The sequence below is a fragment of the Microcaecilia unicolor genome, chromosome 7, assembly GCF_901765095.1.
Source record: "Microcaecilia unicolor chromosome 7, aMicUni1.1, whole genome shotgun sequence".
Classification (NCBI taxonomy): Eukaryota; Metazoa; Chordata; class Amphibia; order Gymnophiona; family Siphonopidae; genus Microcaecilia; species Microcaecilia unicolor.
In genome coordinates this window covers 1,387,236-1,410,467 of record NC_044037.1, presented here as the reverse complement: position 1 = coordinate 1,410,467, position 23,232 = coordinate 1,387,236, and the positions used below count along the sequence as shown (strand labels likewise).

The 23,232-nt window shown below is 46.6% G+C and overlaps 1 protein-coding gene across 1 annotated transcript in view; it reads right to left on the bottom strand.

The window, feature by feature from the left end:
• ZMYM3 (zinc finger MYM-type containing 3) overlaps positions 1–23,232 on the bottom strand; it is a 271,782-nt gene that overhangs the window by 157,061 nt on the left and 91,489 nt on the right. The window contains 1 exon segment of the mRNA XM_030209787.1: positions 19,301–19,341. Within this exon segment, the coding sequence (XP_030065647.1) occupies positions 19,301–19,341 (41 nt within the window).

Below are 23,232 nucleotides of genomic sequence, written 5' to 3'. Positions count from 1 at the left end.
TAATATCCCATTTGTATAGTTATATTAGTTTGCAAACCCCGCGTTATACTCTTCACAGAAGGGGCTGGCAGAGGGAGCTGGGTTTAGACCTGGCGGAGGCTGAGTGGGAGAGGATAGAGCGGGCAGCGGCGAGGGTGTCTTCTCATGTGCCCTTCAAGGAAAACGCAGTAAAGGTGCTGTTTAGGTGGTACCTGACACCTGAGCGCCTTCAGCGCATATATCTGCATCGTCGGGTTTATGCTGGAGAGGTTGTGGTGTCAGAAGCACAATGGGGCATGTTTCGTGGGCATGTGTGAAAATAAGGGCCTTTTGGAAATCGATACAGAGTAGGTTGCAGAAGTGGCTGGGTTGCTTGATCCCTTGGAATCCTGCCTTTTTCCTTTTTTCTGCCAAGGAGGCGAGCCTTTCACCTGCTCAGCAAGCATTGATGCGATATGCAACGAGTGCAGCCAGGATTGTAATAGCCTCATGTTGGAAGCTGCCCTCGACTCCTCCAATAGCGAGATGGCTTCACAAGCTGAGGTATGTCTGCGAGATGGAGAGGCTCCTAGCGGAGTGGCTTAATCAGACACATAGGTGGCATTCGACCTGGGAACCATTTATCCTTCATTTATAATGTAAGCGGTGATAAGAGGACAGAGCCTTGAGAGTTGGTTGGGGTATTCTGGAAGTGGGGGAGGGTGGGGGGGATCAGGAACTTTTAAAAGTCTATAAAATCTTGAAGTTATACATCGTTACCTTTTGGAAGTTAAAACTGGTGTAAAAAGGTGTACATTATGGCGAGATGGAGCGTGCTGTAAGGTTCATGATGCCTTATTTATTGTATTATGCGTTTTAACTGTTAATAAAGACTACATGCAAATAAAGAAAAACAAGCCCCGCATAAAGCGATTAACTATAGGCTATAATGATATGGGTTTACCTTCTACCTGATAGGCTCCAATAACATTTAAGGTGACCATTAATAGAGATGTTATTCAGATTCCACCCCACCTGAAAGATGCAGAATGTATTCAAGCAATTTTTGTCAGGCAAACAAGAAAAGGGGTCTTGCCCTTACATCCAATGGCAGACCTCTTCCAATTCAAACCTTACACTCTCTTAGTGGAATGGTTTCCAATAGCTAGCAAGACATGCAAGTACCTGGCAGAAACCCAATTAGTAGCAACATTCCATGATACCAATCCCAGGGCAAGTAGTGGCTTCCCCCATGTCCACCTCAATAACAGACTATGGACTTTTCCTCCAGGAACTTGTCCAAACCCTTTTTTTAAACCCAGATACGCTAACCACTGTTACCATATCCTCCAGCAATGAGTTCCAGAGCTTAACTATTCTTTGAGTGAAAAAATGTCTCTTCCTATTTGTTTTAAAAGTATTTCCATGTAACTTTATTGAATGTCCCCTACTTCTATTCATTCTTTACCACTCAGGATTTTATAGACCTCAATCATATCTCCCCGCCCCCCCCCTCTTTCCCAAGCTGAAGGGCCCTAACCTCTTTAGCCTTTCCTCATATGTGAGGCATTCCATCCCCTTTATCATTTTTGGTCGCTCTTCTTTGAACCTTTTCTAATTCCACTATATCTTTTTTGAGATACAGCAACCTGAATTGAACATAATACTCATGGTGAGGTCACAGCATGGAGTGATAGTAAAGAAGACCAAGAATACTATAATGCCTCTCTCTCTCTTTCCTAATACCTCCTAGCATCTTGTTTGCTTTTTTGGCTAACGCTACACACTAAACAGAAGAATTCAGAGTATTGTCTACAATGACACCTAGATCTTTTTCTTGGGTGTCAAATCCCAAGTTGGATCCTAGCATCAGGTAACTATGATTTGGATTATTCTTGCTAAAGTGCATTTGTCCACATTAGGAAGACTGGATGCCCAGTCTTCCAATTTCCTAATGTCTCCCTGCAAACTCAATCCACATGTGTTTTGACAACCTTGAATACTGTTGTGTCATCTGCAGATTTAATCACCTCACTTGTTCTGATTTCCAAATCATTTATAAATGTTAAATAGCACCGATCCCGGTACAGATCCCTGCAGCATTCCACTATTCACCCTCTTCCATTGCAAAAAAATTGCCATTTAACCCTACCCTCTGGTAGGAAACTGAGGCACTTTCTTGTTGAATGGAGTGGCAAAAAGATCTATTGGGAGAGGATGCCCCTCTCTTGAAAGATCCTGTGGGCAACTTAGTCAACACTTGTGGTGTAGAAAGATGACTCAGTACACTAGGGCACTGTATTTGCCTGCCAGATCTGTGGCCCTGAGACACATCCTTAATAACTGGCCCACTTCCACATTCTAACAGTTTCCCAACTCAGAAGGTAGAAGCCTGTCCCTCCCTGCTTGTTCATGTAATATACAGCTACCTCGTTGTCCATCTGAACCAGAATAACCATCACTGAATGCCCTTGGATCATTCCAAATTGCCCTTAGCTCCAAGACGTTAATCTGATGATATTTTTCATGAGCAGACAACATACCTTTGGTGTGGAGCTAAATCAAGAGAAGCTCCCCAACCTAGTTTGGATGCAAGAATCTGAAGAATTTGGAAGTAGATTCCTTTCTCCAGAATGGAACAAACAGTCCACCAGGACGGTAAGTCCCACAGAGGACAGATGACATCTTGGAGGTTGCCTGTGAACTGAGTCCACTAAGTGGATACGGTCCACTGGACCTGTCTCAAATACAGACACGAGCAAAGCCAAATAGAAGACATTCATTGGTGCAATATGAACTACTGATGAAATGTGGCCTAGCATCCTCAATATTTGAACAGTTGATACTTCTGAAACTCCTGAATTTTCTCCATGCTGTATATACAAATATGGAGATCCTCTGTTGTGGAAGAAAGGAAATTGATTGCACATTCTCCATGTCTAGCAAGGCTTCTATGAACTCCAATTGCTGTGTCACGCTCAAATGAGACTTTGGATAACAAATTGAACCCTAGCAACTCCAAACACCAGAAAGGTTGAGCAGGCACACCTCTGTCATGCAGGACCTTCTCAGTCTTCTCTTTTCTGCAGAGCTGATCAGACCATTCTTTGAGTTGTGGTCACCTTAGCACTTGGATTTTTCTGTTCCTTCAAGTTATATGCTTTTCATCCAGACAGAGAAACATGGGCATCACTAGTCTGTGTAGATACACTGCTATAACGTTAGATATTTTGTGGAAACTGAAGATGCTGACACAAAGCCTAAAGGCAGAATGCGATATTAGTAGTGGTGGTTTCCTAGGACAAATCTCAAAATACTTCATGTGACTTGGATTGTCTGTATGTGGGTATAAGCAATTTCCAAGTCCCGAGTTTCAAGAAGTGTTATAAGGGAATCTAAGGAAACCATACTGAACTTTGTTTGGAGAAGTACTTTTTCAGGGTCCTTAGGTCTAAGATGGTATGGAATCCTCCCATCTTCTTTGCGATCAGGAAATACCTGGAATAAAATCCATGCCCTCTTTCCTCTGGTGGAACCAGCTCAACTGTATTAACCTGTAAGAGAAAAATATTTAGAAGTATTTCCTGATGCTGAGAGCTTGATCATAATGCTCTTAATGAGCAACTTGGAGATCGATCCACTAACTGAAGACGGTACACTATCCAGACTATTTTGAGAACCCACTGGTCTGAGGTTACAAGGAGCCAGTTTGTGAGAGAGAGAGAGAGAAAAAAAGTTTGCCTCCCTCCTACCAGATCTCGTATGGATACAGGGCCTGAAACTGTTCTTGTGAAAGCCATCAAAACCCCATCTCAGCCTGGAACATCTGGGCCTTCTGCTATCTCGGATGAGAGAAAGATCCTTTTTTTTTTTTTTTTTTTTTTTTTTTTTTTAATTCAAATGAGACTTTTTAATAAACTTATGCTAGACAACATAGAACATAGGCAATCATGACCACAAAACTAGTATTATAAAACCCCAAAACCAGCATAACCAAAACTAGGTCCTCACAGATATATACATCTCCCCCTTTTTATCAAATAAGTGTTATAAAGCAAACCCTAACTTCCCACCCCCCCAAGAAAAAAAGGGGGAGGGAGAGAGAGCCCAAGTTCAGACCAAGCTGATGCCACCATGCACAAAAGAAAAGAAAAAAAAATAGTATCTGAAGGTCCATCAAGCCCAGCATCCTGTTTCCAACAGTGGCCAATCCAGGTCACAAGTAACTGACAAGATCCCAAAACAGTACATTTTATGTTGCTTATCCTAGATATAAACAGTGGATTTTCCCCTAGTCCATCTTGATAATAGCTTATGGACTCTTCGTTTTGGAAATTATCCAAACATTTTTTAAACCCTACTAAGCTAACTGATTTTACCACAATCTATGGCAACGAATTCCAAAGTTTAACTACACATTGAGTGAAGAAATAGTTTCTCCGATTGGTTTTAAATGTACTACTTTGTAGCTTTATTGCATGCCCCCTAGTCCTAGTATTTTTGGAAAGAGTAAACAAGCAATTCACGTCTACCCATTCGATTCCACTCATTAGTTTATAGATCTTTATCATATCTCCCCTCAGCCATCTTTTTTCCAAGCTGAAGAGCCCTAGCCGCTTTAGCCTTTCCTCATAGGGAAGTCATCCCATCCCCTTTATCATTTTCATCGTCCTTCTCTGTACCTTTTCTAATTCCACTATATCTTTTTTGAGATGCAGAGACCAGACTTGCACACACAGTATTCGAGGTGCGGTCGCACCATGGAGCGATATAAAGGCATTATAATGTTTTTGTTTTCCATTCCTTTCCCAATACTTAACATTCTATTTGTTTTCTTAGCCACCGCCATCGCACACTGAGCAGAGGGTTTCAATATATCATCAACGATGACACCTAGATCCCTTTCCTGGTCGGTGAGTCCTAATGTGGAACCTTGCATCAAAGTAGCTATAGTTCGGGTTCCTCTTTCCCACATGCATCACTTTGCACTTGCTCACATTAAACGTCATCTGCCATTTGGATGCCCAGTCTCATAAGGTCCCTTTGTAATTTTGCGCAATCCTCTTGCGGTTTAAATAACTTTGTGATGTCAGCAAATTTAATTACCTCACTAGTTACTCCCATCTCTAGATCATTTATAAATATGGTAAAAAGCAGAGATCCCAGCACAGACCCCTTTGGTAACCTTATTCACCCACAAAGTCCAAATTGCAAACAAAATCCTATATTTTTTCCCATTTAGCAAAGCTATTACACCCAAAGACAGTCAACTTCTCTAGTTTATAAACCCAGTGCAGTCTGGCCCTCCATTTTGATAACAAAGAAACTGCAGGCCTCTTCCACTCAGAGGCCAAAGTCAGTTTAGCAGCACGCAGCGGATGCCTGACCAGGTCAACCTGGTGTTTCCACAATCCTGGAATTTTCCTCTTCAAGAAATAATCCATTTAATCTGAAAATGAATTGTATTCCCCCCCCCCCCCCCCCCAAAAAAAAAACAAAAAAAAACCTGTCACCTTTGGGCAGGACCACCAAATATGTCTCAAAGTATTCCTGGCACCACCAGTCCCTCCAGCACAATGGTGAGGACTGAGGGAACCAACAGCAAAGACGATCAGGGGTTAAAGACCAACAATACAATATTTTAACATTGTTCTCCGATATTAAAGGCTATCGCTATTTTAGCTAGAGATTCCTCCTTAGTGTAGGTAATTCCCAGTTCCTGTTCAAATTTGCTTCTATAACCCAAGATCCCTGAGGTAACCACACAGTGTACCCACCAAACACTTGGCTGACCTAAAATCCTCACAGACATCCTCTAAAAAAGGTATAAGGGCCTGTCAATCATGATCTAAATATTTTGGAAGACAGCAAATACACTAGCTATAAATAGGCATAATGGTGTGAATGTGGAAGCTTATACTTCCTGGCCAAGGTTTGAAAGGATATTAACTTATCATCCTCATCATACAATTGCCCCCACTGCTAAAACCCCTTGTGTTCCCAAGTTCTGTAAACCGAGGTGATGAGACCTAGAGGAAACTCTGGATTGTAACAAATTCAGGTAGAGCATGAAAACTGAAAATCTACCACAGGACTCAGGGTATCTGTGAAGAAACAGTGTTTTTTAAGCCTGTAAAATGTATTGGATATTTTCCTGTCTTAATTACGTCCTGAAGTGTATTTCTCCTATTTGGCCAGCAGGTGGTGTATCTTTGCTGTAAAGTTGTTACAGAAAACTGAATGTTCTTTCCTTAGTTTAACACAAGCAGGAAGCAAGCAATATTTTTGAAATTTTGTTGACTGGGCTCTGATTGGCCCAGGAGCTTATTTTCATTTAGAGTGTACAGGTTTTGCCTCCAGTCTTAGCCAGGAAGAAAAGAGAGCAGGATCTCTTTGCTAAGGCCCTGTGATCAGTTAAATTTGATAATCTGTAAACAGCATGTTTCCTGATCTTCCCAGGTACTTTTTAGGAAGTAAATAAATGTTTAGTTAGTGTTATAATTGATCCATATTTCAGTTACCTGTTGTTGTTTGCTGACTGCACATTTTTTTTTGTTCGTTCAATATATTTTTAAGACAATAATCAATTGTTTTATTGCCTCTGCCTGTCTAGACTGATAAAGAATCCTGATGGTTTGTGTATTGGGTCAGCGAGTGCTTTCTGGGAACTGTGGGACCACTATGAATGTGGCTCCAGTAACCTAGAAATCACTGGGGATAGTTTAAGAATGGGAGACTCGCCCAGAGGCAGTTGTGAACTAGTCGGTGGGAGGAGGGTGCTAGTGTAGAACAGAAGCAGCAGGTAAAGGCGGACCTGAGCTGTGCTGGGGATAGACCCTCTAAGTGGCCATGGGGTAACCCCAGGTGGGTGGCTAGGCGTTTCGTGACAGTATCCCAAATCTTAAAAGTATGTGTAATCGTCAGACTGATCCTCGTGAAAAACCCTGCGCCTTCGAGGAAGCCAAAGCAAGTAATGCAGGGGGATTGGCTCTGTCTGATGCTGCTCAATATGTACCCACAACTTATGATCATGATGCTGAAACCACTCAGTAGAAGATTTAGCTTGTGCTGCCCTATAATAGTTCCACAATTCAGAGACTCCCAGACCACCAATCTCACAAGCTCTAAATAAAATTCTATGAGAGAACCTGGGCTGTCACACCAAATAAATGTATGTGTACTACCCTGAAGAGAAGTGAGAATCTTACGCCGGGCCCCTACTAGCAACACCTGAAAGAGATATAATAGTCTGGGCAGAACATTCATAATCTTAGTAGATGTAATTCTACCAACCAAATCAATGTCTGAGTCTTCCATCTCTCCAAGTCTTTGTGAATAGCTAAAAAAAAAGTCTGGGATAATCAGCTTCATATAACTGGGAGTAATTCGCTCGCAATCAAACCCCTATATATTTCAATTCACCAGACACCCACCTATAAAGGAAAGGAGGACTGCAACTGCAACCTCATGGGCTCATCTATATTAAGTACTTCTGTCTTACTTATATTGAGGTTAAATCCGGAGACCTGAGAACAGGCTGTCAAATCAGAAATCAAGTTACATAAGGTAGTAATAGTAGATGTTAAGGACAATAAAATGTCATCAGCAAACAGACTTATCTTATACTCCCTATCACCCACTTGGACACCTTATATATTCAGGTTCGATCTAACTGCCAAAGCTAGAGGTTCCATCACCAAAGCAAACAGCAATACCCCGCTCAACCGTGTTAGGACTAACTAAAAATCAGTTGGATCTTTCCCCTCCTTTGGTATGATAGAAATCCAGGCCTCCAACATAAAGGGAGGGATGCCAGCCCCATCTTTCATACTGTTCATAACCTCAGCAAGAAAGGAGACATCTCATAAGCAAAAGCTTTATAAAATTCTAACGGAAGGCCGTCTAATCGAGATTTGCCAGTTGCCACAGACATTTTGGCCCCTGTAACCTCATCTTGCTGGATCTCTGTTTCTAAAAGGTCTCTCTGAGCTTCAGTAAGGAGAAGACAAGTTAGAATAGCTCAGTAAAGCGAATGCTACATACCTGTAGAAGGTATTCTCCGAGGACAGCAGGCTGATTGTTCTCTATGATGGGTGACGTCCACAGCAGCCCCTCTAATCGGAACACTTTACTAGCAAAGGCCTTTGCTAGTCCTCGCGCGCCGATGCATGCGCGGCCGTCTTCCCGCCCGAACCGGCTCGTGTTCGTCAGTCCCATATGTAGCAAGACAAAGACAAGGGAAGACACAACTCCAAAGGGGAGGCGGGCGGGTTTGTGAGAACAATCAGCCTGCTGTCCTCGGAGAATACCTTCTACAGGTATGTAGCATTCGCTTTCTCCGAGGACAAGCAGGCTGCTTGTTCTCACTGATGGGGTATCCCTAGCCCCCAGGCTCACTCAAAACAACAAACATGGTCAATTGGGCCTCGCAACGGCGAGGACATAACGAGATTGACCTAACAATTTTCCAACTAACTGAGAGTGTAGCCTGGAACAGAATAAACATGGGCCTAGGGGGGTGGAGTTGGATTCTAAACCCCGAACAGATTCTGAAGCACTGACTGCCCGAACCGACTGTCGCGTCGGGTATCCTGCTGCAGGCAGTGATGAGATGTGAATGTGTGGACAGATGACCCACGTCGCAGCTTTGCAAATCTCTTCAATAGTGGCTGACTTCAAGTGGGCCACCGACGCTGCCATGGCTCTAACATTATGAGCCGTGACATGACCCTCAAGAGCCAGCCCAGCCTGGGCGTAAGTGAAGGAAATGCAATCTGCTAGCCAATTGGATATGGTGCGTTTCCCACAGCCACTCCCCTCCTGTTGGGATCAAAAGAAACAAACAATTGGGCGGACTGTCTGTTGGGCTGTGTCCGCTCCAGATAGAAGGCCAATGCTCTTTTGCAGTCCAATGTGTGCAGCTGACGTTCAGCAGGGCAGGAATGAGGACGGGGAAAGAATGTTGGCAAGACAATTGACTGGTTCAGATGGAACTCCGACACAACCTTTGGCGAGAACTTAGGGTGAGTGCGGAGGACTACTCTGTTATGATGAAATTTGGTGTAAGGGCCCTGGGCTACCAGGGCCTGAAGCTCACTGACTCTACGAGCTGAAGTAACTGCCACCAAGAAAATGACCTTCCAGGTCAAGTACTTCAGATGGCAGGAGTTCAGTGGCTCAAAAGGAGGTTTCATCAGCTGGGTGAGAACGACATTGAGATCCCATGACACTGTAGGAGGTTTGACGGGGGCCTTTGACAAAAGCAAACCTCTCATGAAGCAAACAACTAAAGGCTGTCCTGAGATCGGCTTACCTTCCACACGGTAATGGTATGCACTGATTGCGCTAAGGTGAACCCTTACAGAGTTGGTCTTGAGACCAGACTCAGACAAGTGCAGAAGGTATTCAAGCAGGGTCTGTGTAGGACAAGAGCGAGGACCTAGGGCCTTGCTGTCACACCAGACGGCAAACCTCCTCCATAGAAAGAAGTAACTCCTCTTAGTGGAATCTTTCCTGGAAGCAAGCAAGATGCGGGAGACACCCTCTGACAGACCCAAAGAGGCAAAGTCTACGCTCTCAACATCCAGGCCGTGAGAGCCAGAGACTGGAGGTTGGGATGCAGAAGCGCCCCTTCGTCCTGTGTGATGAGGATCGGAAAACACTCCAATCTCCACGGTTCTTCGGAGGACAACTCCAGAAGAAGAGGGAACCAGATCTGATGCGGCCAAAAGGGAGCAATCAGAATCATGGTGCCCCGGTCTTGCTTGAGTTTCAATAAAGTCTTCCCCACCAGAGGTATGGGAGGATAAGCATACAGCAGACCTTCCCCCCAGTCCAGGAGGAAGGCATCCGATGCCAGTCTGCCGGGGGCCTGAAGTCTGGAACAGAACTGAGGGACCTTGTGGTTGGCTCGAGATGCAAAGAGATCTACCAAGGGGGTGCCCCACACCTGGAAGATCTGGCGCACTACTCGGGAATTGAGCGACCACTCGTGAGGTTGCATAATCCTGCTCAACCTGTCGGCCAGACTGTTGTTTACGCCTGCCAGATATGTGGCTTGGAGCGACGGCAAGCCCAGAGCCACATGCTGACGGCTTCCTGACACAGGGGGCGAGATCCGGTGCCCCCCTGCTTGTTGATGTAATACATGGCAACCTGGTTGTCTGTCTGAATTTGGATAATTTGGTGGGACAGCCGATCTCTGAAAGCCTTCAGAGCGTTCCAGACCGCTCGTAACTCCAGGAGATTGATCTGCAGATCGCGTTCCTGGAGGGACCAGCTTCCCTGGGTGTGAAGCCCATCGACATGAGCCCCCCACCCCAGGAGAGACGCATCCGTAGTCAGCACTTTTTGTGGCTGAGGAATTTGGAAAGGGCGTCCCAGAGTCAAATTGGACCAAATCGTCCACCAATACAGGGATTTGAGAAAACTCGTGGACAGGTGGATCACGTCTTCTAGATCCCCAGCAGCCTGAAACCACTGGGAAGCTAGGGTCCATTGAGCAGATCTCATGTGAAGGCGGGCCATGGGAGTCACATGAACTGTGGAGGCCATGTGGCCCAATAATCTCAACATCTGCCGAGCTGTGATCTGCTGGGATGCTCGCACCTGCGAGACGAGGGACAACAAGTTGTTGGCTCTCGCCTCTGGGAGATAGGCACGAGCCGTCCGAGAGTCCAGCAGAGCTCCTATGAATTCGAGTCTCTGCACTGGGAGAAGATGGGACTTTGGATAATTTATCACAAACCCCAGTAGCTCCAGGAGGCGAATAGTCATCTGCATGGACTGCAGAGCTCCTGCCTCGGATGTGTTCTTTACCAGCCAATCGTCGAGATAGGGGAACACGTGCACTCCCAGCCTGCGAAGCGCCGCTGCTACTACAGCCAAGCACTTCGTGAACACTCTGGGCGCAGAGGCGAGCCTAAAGGGTAGCACACAGTACTGGAAGTGACGTGTACCCAGTTGAAATCGCAGATACTGTCTGTGAGCTGGCAGTATCGGGATGTGCGTGTAGGCGTCCTTCAAGTCCAGAGAGCATAGCCAGTCGTTTTCCTGAATCATGGGAAGAAGGGTGCCCAGGGAAAGCATCCTGAACTTTTCCTTGACCAGATATTTGTTCAGGGCCCTTAGGTCTAGGATGGGACGCATCCCCCCTGTTTTCTTTTCCACAAGGAAGTACCTGGAATAGAATCCCAGCCCTTCTTGCCCGGATGGCACGGGCTCGACCGCATTGGCGCTAAGAAGGGCGGAGAGTTCCTCTGCAAGTACCTGCTTGTGCTGGAAGCTGTAGGATTGAGCTCCCGGTTGGCAATTTGGAGGTTTGGAAACCAAATTGAGGGTGTATCCTTGCCGGACTATTTGGAGAACCCACTGGTCGGAGGTTATGAGAGGCCACCTTTGGTGAAAAAGTTTCAACCTCCCCCCGACCGGCAGATCGTCCGGCACTGACACTTGGATGTCGGCTATGCTCTGCTGGAGCCAGTCAAAAGCTCGCCCCTTGCTTTTGCTGGGGAGCCGAGGGGCCTTGCTGAGGCGCACGCTGCTGACGAGAGCAAACGCGCTGGGGCTTAGCCTGGGCCGCAGGCTATCGAGAAGGAGGATTGTACCTACGCTTACCAGAAGAGTAGGGAACAGTCTTCCTTCCCCCATAAAAACGTCTACCTGAGGAGGTAGATGCTGAAGGCTGCCGGCGAGAAAACTTGTCGAAAACGGTATCCCACTGGTGGAGCTGCTCTACCACCTGTTCGAATTTTTCTGCAAAAATATTGTCCGCTCGGCAAGGGGAGTCCGCAATCCGCTGCTGGATCCTATTCTCCAGGTCGGAGGCAAGCAGCCATGAGAGTCTGCGCATCACCACACCTTGAGCAGCGGCCCTGGACGCGACATCAAAGGTATCATATACCCCTCTGGCCAGGAATTTTCTGCACGCCTTCAGCTGCCTGACCACCTCCTGAAATGGCTTGGCTTGCTCAGGAGGGAGCTTGTCCACCAAGCCCGCCAACTGCCGCACATTGTTCCGCATGTGTATGCTCGTGTAGAGCTGGTAACACTGGATTTTGGCCACGAGCATAGAAGAATGGTAGGCCTTCCTCCCAAAGGAGTCTAAGGTTCTAGAGTCTTTGCCCGGGGGCGCCGAAGCATGCTCCCTAGAACTCTTAGCCTTCTTTAGGGCCAGATCCACAACACCAGAGTCGTGAGGCAACTGAGTGCGCATCAGCTCTGGGTCCCCATGGATCCGGTACTGGGACTCGATCTTCTTGGGAATGTGGGGATTAGTTAGAGGCTTGGTCCAGTTCACCAGCAATGTCTTTTTTAGGACATGATGCATGGGTACCGTGGACGCTTCCTTAGGTGGAGAAGGATAGTCCAGGAGCTCAATCATTTCTGCCCTGGGCTCGTCCTCCACAACCACCGGGAAGGGGATGGCCGTAGACATCTCCCGGACAAAGGCCGCAAAAGACACTCTCGGGGGGAGAAAGCTGCCTTTCAGGGGACGGAGTGGGATCAGAAGGGAGGCCATCAGACTCCTCGTCAGAGAAATATCTGATGTCCTCCTCCTCCTCCCACGAGGCCTCACCATCGGTATCAGACACAAGTTCATGAACCTGTGTCTGAAGCTGTGCCCGACTTGACTCCGTGGAAACACGGCCACGGTGGGAGCGTCGAGAGATAGACTCCCTTGCCAGCACCGGCGAAGCTCCCTCCGCCGACATCGTCAGGGAGCCTTCCTGGGAGGCGACCGCAGTCGGTACCGCAAGCGGCACCGATGTCGGAGACCTCACCCCGGGCAAGGGGCCAGTCGGCGCCTCACTCGACGGTACCGGTGGCGCAAGCACCCCCGGTACCGGAGGGGAAGGGCGCAACAGCTCTCCCAGGATCTCTGGGAGAACGGCCCGGAGACTCTCGTGCAGGGCGGCTGTGGAGAAAGACATGGAAGCCGATGCAGGCGTCGAAGTCAGAGTCTGTTCCGGGCGTGGAGGCTGTTCCGGGCTGTCCAAGGTGGAGCACATCGACACCTCCTGAACAGAGGGTGAGCGGTCCTCCCGGTGCCGATGCCTACTGGGTGCCGACTCCCTAGGCGACCCAGAGCTCTCGGTACCGATGCGGGAAGGAGACCGGTGTCGATGCTTCTTTGATTTTTTCAAACGAAGCATGTCACCGGAGCTTCCCGGTACCGACGAGGAGGATGTAGAATCCAGCCGTCGCTTCCTCGGGGCCGAGGCCGAAGAAGGTCGGTCTCGGGGGGGCTGTACCGCAGGAGCCCTCAGGGTAGGGGGAGACCCACCCCGAAGGCTCACCACCACCAGCAGGTGAATGGACAGCCCTCACCTGCACTCCAGTCGAAGCACCACCGTCCGACGACATCAGCACTAGTGGAGGTCCCGGTACCACCGACGCCGACGCAGCCTTCCGATGTCTCGGTACCGACGATGCAGAGGGTCGATGCCTCGATGCAGTCGATGCAGCCGATGCCGAGATCGAAGGTCTTGGAGCTGTCGACGCCGATGCACTCGATGCCCCGGTGCTGTTGCCGACGAAGAGCCCGAGAACAAGACGTTCCACTGGGCCAATCTCGCTACCTGAGTCCTTTTCTGTAAAAGGGCGCAAAGACTACAGGCCTGCGGGAGGTGCCCAGCCCCCAGACACTGAAGACACGACGCGTGCCTATCAGTGAGCGAGATTACCCGGGCGCACTGGGTGCACTTCTTGAAGCCGCTGGGAGACTTCGATGACATGGGCGGAAAAATCACACCGGCGAAATCAAAACTCGCAATGACGAAAAAGGCACCAAAAATAGGGAGAGAAAAAACCCGAACCGAGGCCTCAAAAAGGCCTACCCCAAAAGCGAAAGGAAACTTACGTGGGGCAAAAAGCTGGAAACACGGGAAAGGGGTAAAGACCGTAAAGGTCTTTTTCTCTATTTTTTTTTTTAGCGAAAGAACGCGAAGACGCGCGAGGGTCAACTTGAGGGGTGCGAAACAGCGCAAAACACGACCGTCCCGAGCGCGGACAAAAGAAGACTGACGAACACGAGCCGATTCGGGCGGGAAGACGGCTGTGCATGTGCGGTGCGCATCGGCGCGCGAGAACTAGCAAAGGCCTTTGCTAGTAAAGTGTTCCGATTGGAGGGGCTGCCGTGGACGTCACCCATCAGTGAGAACAAGCAGCCTGCTTGTCCTCGGAGAAGAATCAATAGCCGCCTCTCTTATAGTAATATCCTTAGTACATAACCCTTCCAAGAACTCCCTGAAATGGGCCCCGATAAGAGAAGATCTATAAAGCATATGCCTCTCACAATCTCTGATTTTTCCAACCACCCTGTCCACCTGAGCTTTTCTTAATTTGTAAGCCAAAATAGAGCTGACCTTCCCAGAATATTCAAAAGTATCTCTGTCTCACCCTATCCAACACAAACTAAAAGTCTTCTTGATGCAGACTCTCCAAAGAGAGTCTAGCCTCACAAAGCTACTGAGTTTCAAGTTAGGAAATCAATGTCAAAGAATGCGTCGTTAGAGACTCTCAGTTTCTTTTTCCTAGAGACATGCTTCAAAAAGAAACCCCGGGTAACAGCCTTTAGGGAATCCCAGACAATACAAAGAGATGTTCCAGACGACCGATTCTGATCTAAGTAGTCCTTCAAAAGATCCTTAAATTCTCTCACCACCAACTCACCTTTAAGTAATGTGGTATTAAGTCCATTGGATCCGATCTCTAAGAGGTCAACGCATGGCACGATCAGAGAAGGCTATGTTACCTATATTTGTAGGCCCAACTTGACTCTTAAAAGATGCATCTAACAGACTGTAATCAATACACGAGTATTGAGCAGGAGGAGAAGAAAAGTATGTGTAATCCCTCCGAGTACCATTATGCTCTCTCTACATGTCATATAAGCCCAAATCCTAGACAGATGTTTGAAATGCACCAATAGTCGGTTTATCCCCCACAGCAAAACTGCCAGTAGTGTCTAAATGTAAATTAATTCAAGCACTAAAGTCCCCAGCACAAATCACCAAGCCTTTATAAATCCTCCCAACTGAAGCAATGGAGAAGGGTAGATAGTGGGGTTCCCCAGGGGTCTGTGTTGGGACTGCTGCTTTTTAACATATTTATAAATGATCTAGAGATGGGAGTAACTAGTGAGGTAATTAAATTTGATGACGACAAAGTTATTCAATGTTGTTAAATTGTGAAAGGATTGTGAAAAATTACAAGAGGGCCTTATGAGACTGGGCGTCTAAATGGCAGATGATGTTTAATGTGAGCAAGTGCAAAGTGATGCATGTGGGAAAGAGGAACCCGAACTATAGCTACGTAATGCAAGGTTCCACGTTAGGAGGAGTCACAGACCAAGAAAGGGATCAAGGTGTCGTTGTTGATGATATGTTGAAACCCTCTCCTCAGTGTGCTACGGCGGCTAAGAAAGCAAATAGAATGTTAGGTAGTATTAGGAAAGGAATGGAAAACAAAAGTGAGGATGTTATAATGCCTTTATATCGATCCATGGTGCGACCGAACCTCAAATATTGTGTTCAATTCTGGTCGCCGCATCTCAAAAAAGATATAGTGGAATTAGAAAAGGTACAGAGAAGGGCAAAGAAAATGATAAAGGGGATGGGACGACTTCCCTATGAGGAAAGGCTGAAGCATCTAGGGCTCTCCAGCTTGGAGAAAAGACGGCTGAAGGGAGATATGATAGAGGTCTATAAAATAACGAGTGGAGTGGAACGGGAAGATGTGAATCATTTGTTTACTCTTTCCAAAAATACTAGGACTAGAGGGCATGCGATGAAACTACAAAGTAGTAAATTTAATACGAAACGGAGAAATTTTTTCTTCACTCATCATGTAATTAAACTCTGGAATTCGTTGCCAGAGAATGTGGTAAAGGCGGTTAGCTTAGCAGAGTTTTAAAAAGGTTTGGACAGCTTGCTAAAGGAAAAGTCCATAGACCATTATTACATTGGACTTGGGGAAAATCCACTATTTCTGGGATAAGCAGCATAAAATGTATTGAACTTTTTCGGGCTCTTGCCAGGTATTTGTGACCTGGACTAGCCACGGTTGGAAACAGGATGCTGGGTTTGATGGACCTTTGGTCTGTCCCAGTGTGGAAATACTTATGTACTTAAGCATATATATATATATATATTAGCCAAGATCAACTCAACCTCCTCTATTTGACCTTGCACAAATATATACCTCCCTTTAAGGTCCCTTTAACACTCTGGACCTATACTCTAAAGTCTAAGCAAAATTAAAGCCAACTCCCCTTTTTTTCCCCTCAGAAGAGTGAGAAGCAAATAAAATATATGGGTATGCTCTATGGTGTAGTAGATGTTCATGTTTCTTTCTAAGATGTATCTCCTGTACAAAAACTATATGAGCCCCCTGTTGGAGCACCTCCTGAAATCTTCCAGATTGCAAGAGAGTGCGCTATAAATCGGTTCACTCCGCAGACTTAAACACCAAGGTGCTAAGTGGTGGAACTCACTGTCAATGGCAATCAAGGGTCAGTCTGATTACTTGGTATTTCTCAAAAGACCGAAAGCTTTCCTCTTTGAGAGGTTCCTACTCATTGATAGAGTGTAACTGACCATCAATGGTTTATTAGTTCTTATTTGTGCTACTCTGCTCTTACTTGATATTTTATTTATGTTATTGTAAACCTTGCCTGTTTTATTTATTGTAAGCCACATTGAACTAGAGTATGTTCAGGATAATGTGGAGTATAAATATCTAAATAAATGGCACTTCCTAGGTGAATTAAGGCCATTGACATTTTATAGTCAAAATACGCACTTCAGATGTCAGGGAGCACCCAAAAAAAAGCACAATATTCTACCTATTCTACCATAACACCACCTTGTATTTGTTCATACCAGAACTGGCGAATGCCATTACGGTACTATGTAAGCCACATTGAGCCTGCAAATAGGTGGGAAAATGTGGGATACAAATGCTACAAATAAATAAATAAACCCACACAACCCACAAATCACACCAAAAGAAAATCTCCCTCTCCTCCCTCCTCCCCCCCCCCCCACATAAAAGTAGCCCAGCCCCTCCATCTCCAATTAGCAAGATCCCTTTCTAGGCTACGAGGAGCAGGAGAGTAGAGAATAACTACACCTTTTGATGGTACCAATATCTCCATTTCCCTCCACTCTGATACCTCCTAGAAGAGAGATCAGAAGTGGGTCTGGAGAGTGTCTTGAGTGTCACTATCCTGTTTTGACAGTAGCAGCTTCCTGCACTTCCATATCCAAAGAGATTCTCTCTATAGTATGGTATGGCATTTATTTATTACAGTTTGGCTCACCCCTTTCTCAGCTGTAACGCAGCAACTTACATTCAGATTCAGTAGGTATTTTCCTGTCTCCAGAGAGCTTACAATCTAAATTTGTACCTTAGTGAACAAAGGATTAAGTGACTTGCCCAAGGTCACAAGGAGCTGCAGTGGGATTTAAACTGAGCTTCCCTGGATCTCATCCCACTGCTCTAACCATTAGGATACTCCTCCACTCCATTCTGCCTCCTTTAGGATGATGTGAAGAGGCACTGCCACAGCCTCGTTAAGTAGGTCAAAGAATTGGAGGCTATCCAATGATTCTGCTTCCATCTGTAAGCAGAAATGAGAAGACCTGAACCATCTCCTGGACAAAAATCAACAAACAAGCGTTCTTCAAGAGAAGATTTATACCTCTCATGGGGATCTGAAGGAAAACCCATTGACCCCTTTTCTGGGGAAGAACTCCAACTCTTCTTCGATATTCCAGGAGAGTTCCGATTCAAGACTCATGTAAGCAATCTGTAGAAGTCCCAGTCTCTGCTTATCTCACACTACTAACCACTGGGTCAGGCCTCCTCTTGTGGCATTGAGATACAGAGTATTCCCAATGCGCCAGAGAAACTTCCTTCCATAATACATCAAAGTGTGTCCTACAGGGAAGAGCATGGGTCTTGAGTATAAGTTGTACTGCATCTGCTCTCGAAATCAACTTTGTCAAAGCTGCAGCATTGTGCTGAGTAAAGAAGCCTTTCATCTGCTCCTCGAATTTCTGCAGGTCACCATTGACGAAGGGCCTAGGAATCACAGTAGGAGTAGCCACATCCTCCCGTCACTTGGAGTGTATTGGATCTGGAGTCCCAGGTCCATGGAGGCTGGTGCATCCTCTCCATCAGCATGGAGGATGACAGGTCCTCACACTGAGGGCGCCTCAGACACTGGCGACTTTGGTGCTCTCGAAGCCACACCTCAGTAAGAGCAATGCCAAGCATCCCAGCCTCTACCACAACAACCTGGCACTGAACTCCCTCAGCACCAATGAAGACAAATCCATCCTCTTCTTTGAAAGGGACTCAGTCAAAAACTGCTCCCCAGTGACTTCTTGACACTTGACGTCAATGGTGACCAAGACACTCGATGTTGATGCATCTCCAGTGTCCAATGCAGCACTTGGACCCACTGAGACTGAGCTTCCAATACCAATGTCAACGGGCTGGTCTTTCCATCAAAACATTCTCTCCCGTTGCTTTTCTCTAGCATGGATCTTTCTCCAACAGCTGCATACAGAAATAATGAGAGAAAAGTGTGGTACAGACACTGCATGCATCAAAAATGGTTATCCTTGATGGATATGGTCACATTGCACCGGAGGTGGAGGGGGGGAGGGACATATCATCAGGAAAAGCATCCACAGAGTTATCAAACAACTCAATGATGACAAAAAATTGCCCAGATGGGAGCTCAAGCCTAACTAGGTGTACTAGAGGAACCAAAGTTAAAGGAAAAAAAAAACAAGCAACAGGGACAGGTCTTACACATGAAAAAGGCTGAAACTGAACAAAGTGCTGAAGTGACCACAACTCAAAGAATGGTCCAATCAGCTCTGCAGAAAAGAAAAAACTAGGAACGTCCTGCATGACAGTGGTGTGCCTGCTCAACAGCTTCTGGAAAAAGCTGCTGGAGTAATGCTTCTCACGTTGGGCTCCATTATTGATGTCACTCATAAGTGAGGATTTATCCATCATGCTTTGTCCTTGGAGAAAGAGATAAAAAAGGAACAGGTGTGGATCCCACCAACAAGGAGAAACAAGAGGTCGGGGAATGCTAATTCATTGGAGGAACAAAATCCACTTGATAACATTTTTCATGGCAGAAGCAATGAACACAATCCCCATGATGTAAGTCTTGAGATTCCCTTAACATACAAAAATCAGCCATCCCGCCCCTCTTCCTCAGTTCCAAATCCCTGAAAATATTCCCTAGGTCCAAATGTTACAAGAGGTGTTACTATCCATCCACTTTCTTTCTCCCACCCCCACCTTTGTATTTTACCTTTGGCGGCTCGCTCCCCTTCTCTGCTTGGTGACCTTCTTCTACAAAAGAAGATACATAGAACTCTGATCAGTACAGTCCTAGGCACAGAGCCCTTGAATCTCTGAATGTCTCCTCTGTTCCCTGATAAAACAATTTCTCAGAACACAGGGATCTGAATTTATCTCATGTCTTTTCATTCATAGTTCAAGATGAGTTACATTCAGGTACAATAGATATTTTCCTATCCCTGGAGAACTTAACACTCTACTTTTGTACACAAGGCAATGGAGGTTTAAGTGATTTACCCAAGATCACAAGGAGCTGCAGTAGCATTTGAACTGGACTTCCCTGGTTCTCAGCCTGCTGCTCTAATCATTATACCACTCATACTAGGGGACACATTTAAAGGTCCATGAAATATATTCATAATCACAGCATTTTTAACCTATTAAAATGGGATGGTATTTTCAATTAAAATTATCCAGATTAATGGTGACAATGCACATAGTTTGATCCTGCTAATACAATTTAGTTACTAAGGAGCATTTGGAATACCCTGCTGATAGAAAAAAAGTTGCATTGCAAAGATTAATGTCCCCACAAGAAATGAAGACTTGGGAGACTCTATCAAATTTTATGATAGAGATCCAGTTCTATGGTCCAGGCAAAGCAATAGAAAGAAGTTTCACTCAGACTAATCCAGCCCAGATTTTGATTAGCTGTTCTTGTAATTTAAAACATGCTGAAACATAAATAGTTCTTACGTCAATGGAGTTTTAATAGGTTTGTCTTTGCTTTTATTGTCTTTTCATGTTTGTTGTAAGATACTCAAAGGACTATCCACCTGTACTTATTTCTATAGTGCCACTAGACATATGCAGCGCAGTACACAAAACACATATCAGACAGTCTCTGCTCAACACAGCGCACAGGACAAATAAGGAATTAGGGAATTACTTATTGTGGGAATGATTAAAATAGACAGGGGTACTGGTGATTAAAAAGCAGCCTCAAAAAAGTGGGCTTTTTGCCTATGTTTCTGAGATCTCACAGTACTGATTTAGAATTATATCTGTACTATTGATTTTCTGTTTATATTTCACATCTAATAATAATGGACTCCGTCCCCCAGTCACCAAAACATTGTGACTGTAAACTACATATGTTAAAGGTTAAGCATGGGAAAATTAGGTTCTTACCTTGGTAATTTTCTTTCCTTTAGTCATAGCAGATGAATCCATTACGAATGGGTTGTGTCCATCAACCAGCAGGGGGAGATAGAGAGCACTGAAAAACCATAGTGCCTCATGGCCAGCTAGCTCCATCTGCCTCTTCAGTATTTGAAGCTTCCAAAGCAGTGTTACACCGCAAAGTAGTATAACATGAACTTTCCTCACAGCGGATGAACGCCCCAGAACAGGAGCAATAACACAGAGGAGGGACAAACTCTACCTCCTGTAACAGAACAGAAATCCTGAAGACTGTTTTCCAACTTCTCCCAATGAGGGAACATATCTACAGGAAAAACTAAACATAAAACAACATCAATCACACAATGAATCACTGAGGGAGGGCTCATGGATTCATCTGCTATGACTAAAGGAAAGAAAATTACCAAGGTAAGAACCTAATTTTCCCTTCCTTGTCATCAAGCACATGAATCCATTACGAATGGGATGTATCAAAGCAATCCCTAGATAGGGTGGGAACAAGCCACACCACGTGCCAGCACTTGTGCTCCAAAGTGCGCGTCTCTCCTGGCAGCCACATCCAGCCTGTAATGTCGGGCAAAAGAGAGCTTAGAAGCCCGTGTCGCTGCACTGCATATCTCTTGAAGAGAGAGTGCTCCAGTTTCAGCCCAAGAAGAGGAAAATCGCTCTTGTGGAATGTGCCTTGAAGGCTTCAGGCGGAGGCCGGCCAGAAAGCAGATAGGCTGAAAAAATAGCTTCCTTGAGCCAACGGGCTATAGTGGCTTTAGACGCTGGAGACCCTCTGCGTGGACCTGAACAGAACAAAAAGATGATCAGAGGTCCTAAAAGCATTTGACATGCGCAGATACTGCAACAGAGCCCTTCGCACATCTAAGGGGTGCAATTGCCCAAAGGCTTCCGGAAACTCCTCTCTGGAAAAAGAAGGCAGGAAAATAGGCTGGTTTAGGTGAAACACTGAAACCACCTAGGCAGGGAAGGAAGGCACCATACGTACCATAACTCCGGACTCTGAGAATTGCAGAAAAGGGTCTCGACAGGACAGCGCCTGAAGCTCTGACACCCGTCTCGCCGAAGTAATGGCCACCAAAAAGACCGTCTTTAGGGTCACATCCTCTGAAGCTCGCCTTAGTGGCTCGAAGGTGCGAACACTGAAGGGCCTTTAAAACTAACCCCAGGTTCCAGGCCGGACACGGAGCCCTCACGGGAGGACGGAGCCGATGCACCCCTCTGAGAAACCGTGCCACATCCGGATAAGCAGCCAGGAGAGGCCAGCGACCTTCCCTCGAAAACATGCTAAGGCTGCCACTGAACACGCAGGGAATTATAGGCAAGGCCTTTTTGTAAACCATCCTGCAAAAGTCAAGTATCGGCGAGACAGAAGCCCGCATAGGTGTAATCGCTTTAGTAGCACACCAAGCCTCAAATTGGCACCAAACTCCTGGCATAAGCCACGGAAGTGGAACGCTTGCGGGCCTGTAGGAGAGTGGAAAATTACTTTACTGGAATAACCATTGTCTCTCAATTGCGCCCTCTCAATAGCCATGCCGTACGACCAAAGCGGCAGGCGTTCCTCCATGGTCACTGGTCCCTATGACAACAGATTCCGGTACCAGAAGCAAAGGAAGGGGAGCCTCTACCAGCATCCGCCGGAGGTCCACATACCACGGCCTCATGGGACAATTCGGGGCAATGAGAACCCACCTCTCCTTGATGTAGCCGAATCCGCAGGAGTACTCGCCCTTTCAAGGGCCAACGGAGGAACACATACAGGAGGCCCTGAGGCCAGGGTTGAGCAAGGCATCAACCCCACCGAGCGAGGATCTCTCCGTCTGCTGTAAAAGCACGGGACTTTGGCATTTGCGCTTGAGGCCATAAGATCCGCTGCGGGCATCCCCCACTTGGCACAGATATGAAGAAACACTTCGTCTGCCAGTTCCCACTCCGCTGGGTCGATTTGATGCCTGCTTAGATAATCGGCTTGCACGTTGCTCTGACCTGCAATGTGAGCTGCTGACAGAAACTGCAGATGTAGCTCGGCCCAGTGGCAAATCTGCGCAGCTTGCGCAGCCAGTGTTCTGCACTGAGTGCCGCCTTGTCGATTTATGTAGGCCACTGCTGTCGTGTTGTCCGACAGAACCCTGACAGCCAATCCTTCCAGGGTTGAGTGAAAAGCCAGAAGAGCATGAAAAATCGCTTTCAACTCCAAGCAATTGATGGACCACTCCGACTCCTCGGGTGTCCAGAGACCCCTGGCAAGCCTTCCCCGGCAATGTGCACCCCAGCCCTTCAGGCTGGCATCTGTTACCACCAGGCACCAATCGAGGAGCGCTAGCGGCATTCCTCGCCACAGCATGCTGTCTGAGAGCCACCACTCCATACTGAGCCGGGCCAAAAGGGAGCCATGTGAGTCTGCACTGATAATCCTGAGAAACTGGAGACCATCGTTGAAGCAGGGAGCACTGCAGAGGTCTCAGGTGCGCTCTTGCCCAGGGCACAACTTCCAAGGTGGCCGTCATCGACCCTAACAGCTGGACAATGTCCCAAGCGCGGGGGCGAGGCATCCTCAGGAGCAGACGGACCTGGTTCTGAAGCTTGCACCGCCTTTGCTCGGGAAGAAAAACAAACCCCGAAGCTGTGTCGAACCAGACCCCCAAATATTCTAGAGATTTGAGAGGAGGTCAGGTGACTTTTGGCCATATTGACGACCCAGCCCAGAGATTGAAGTACTGAGACCACTCT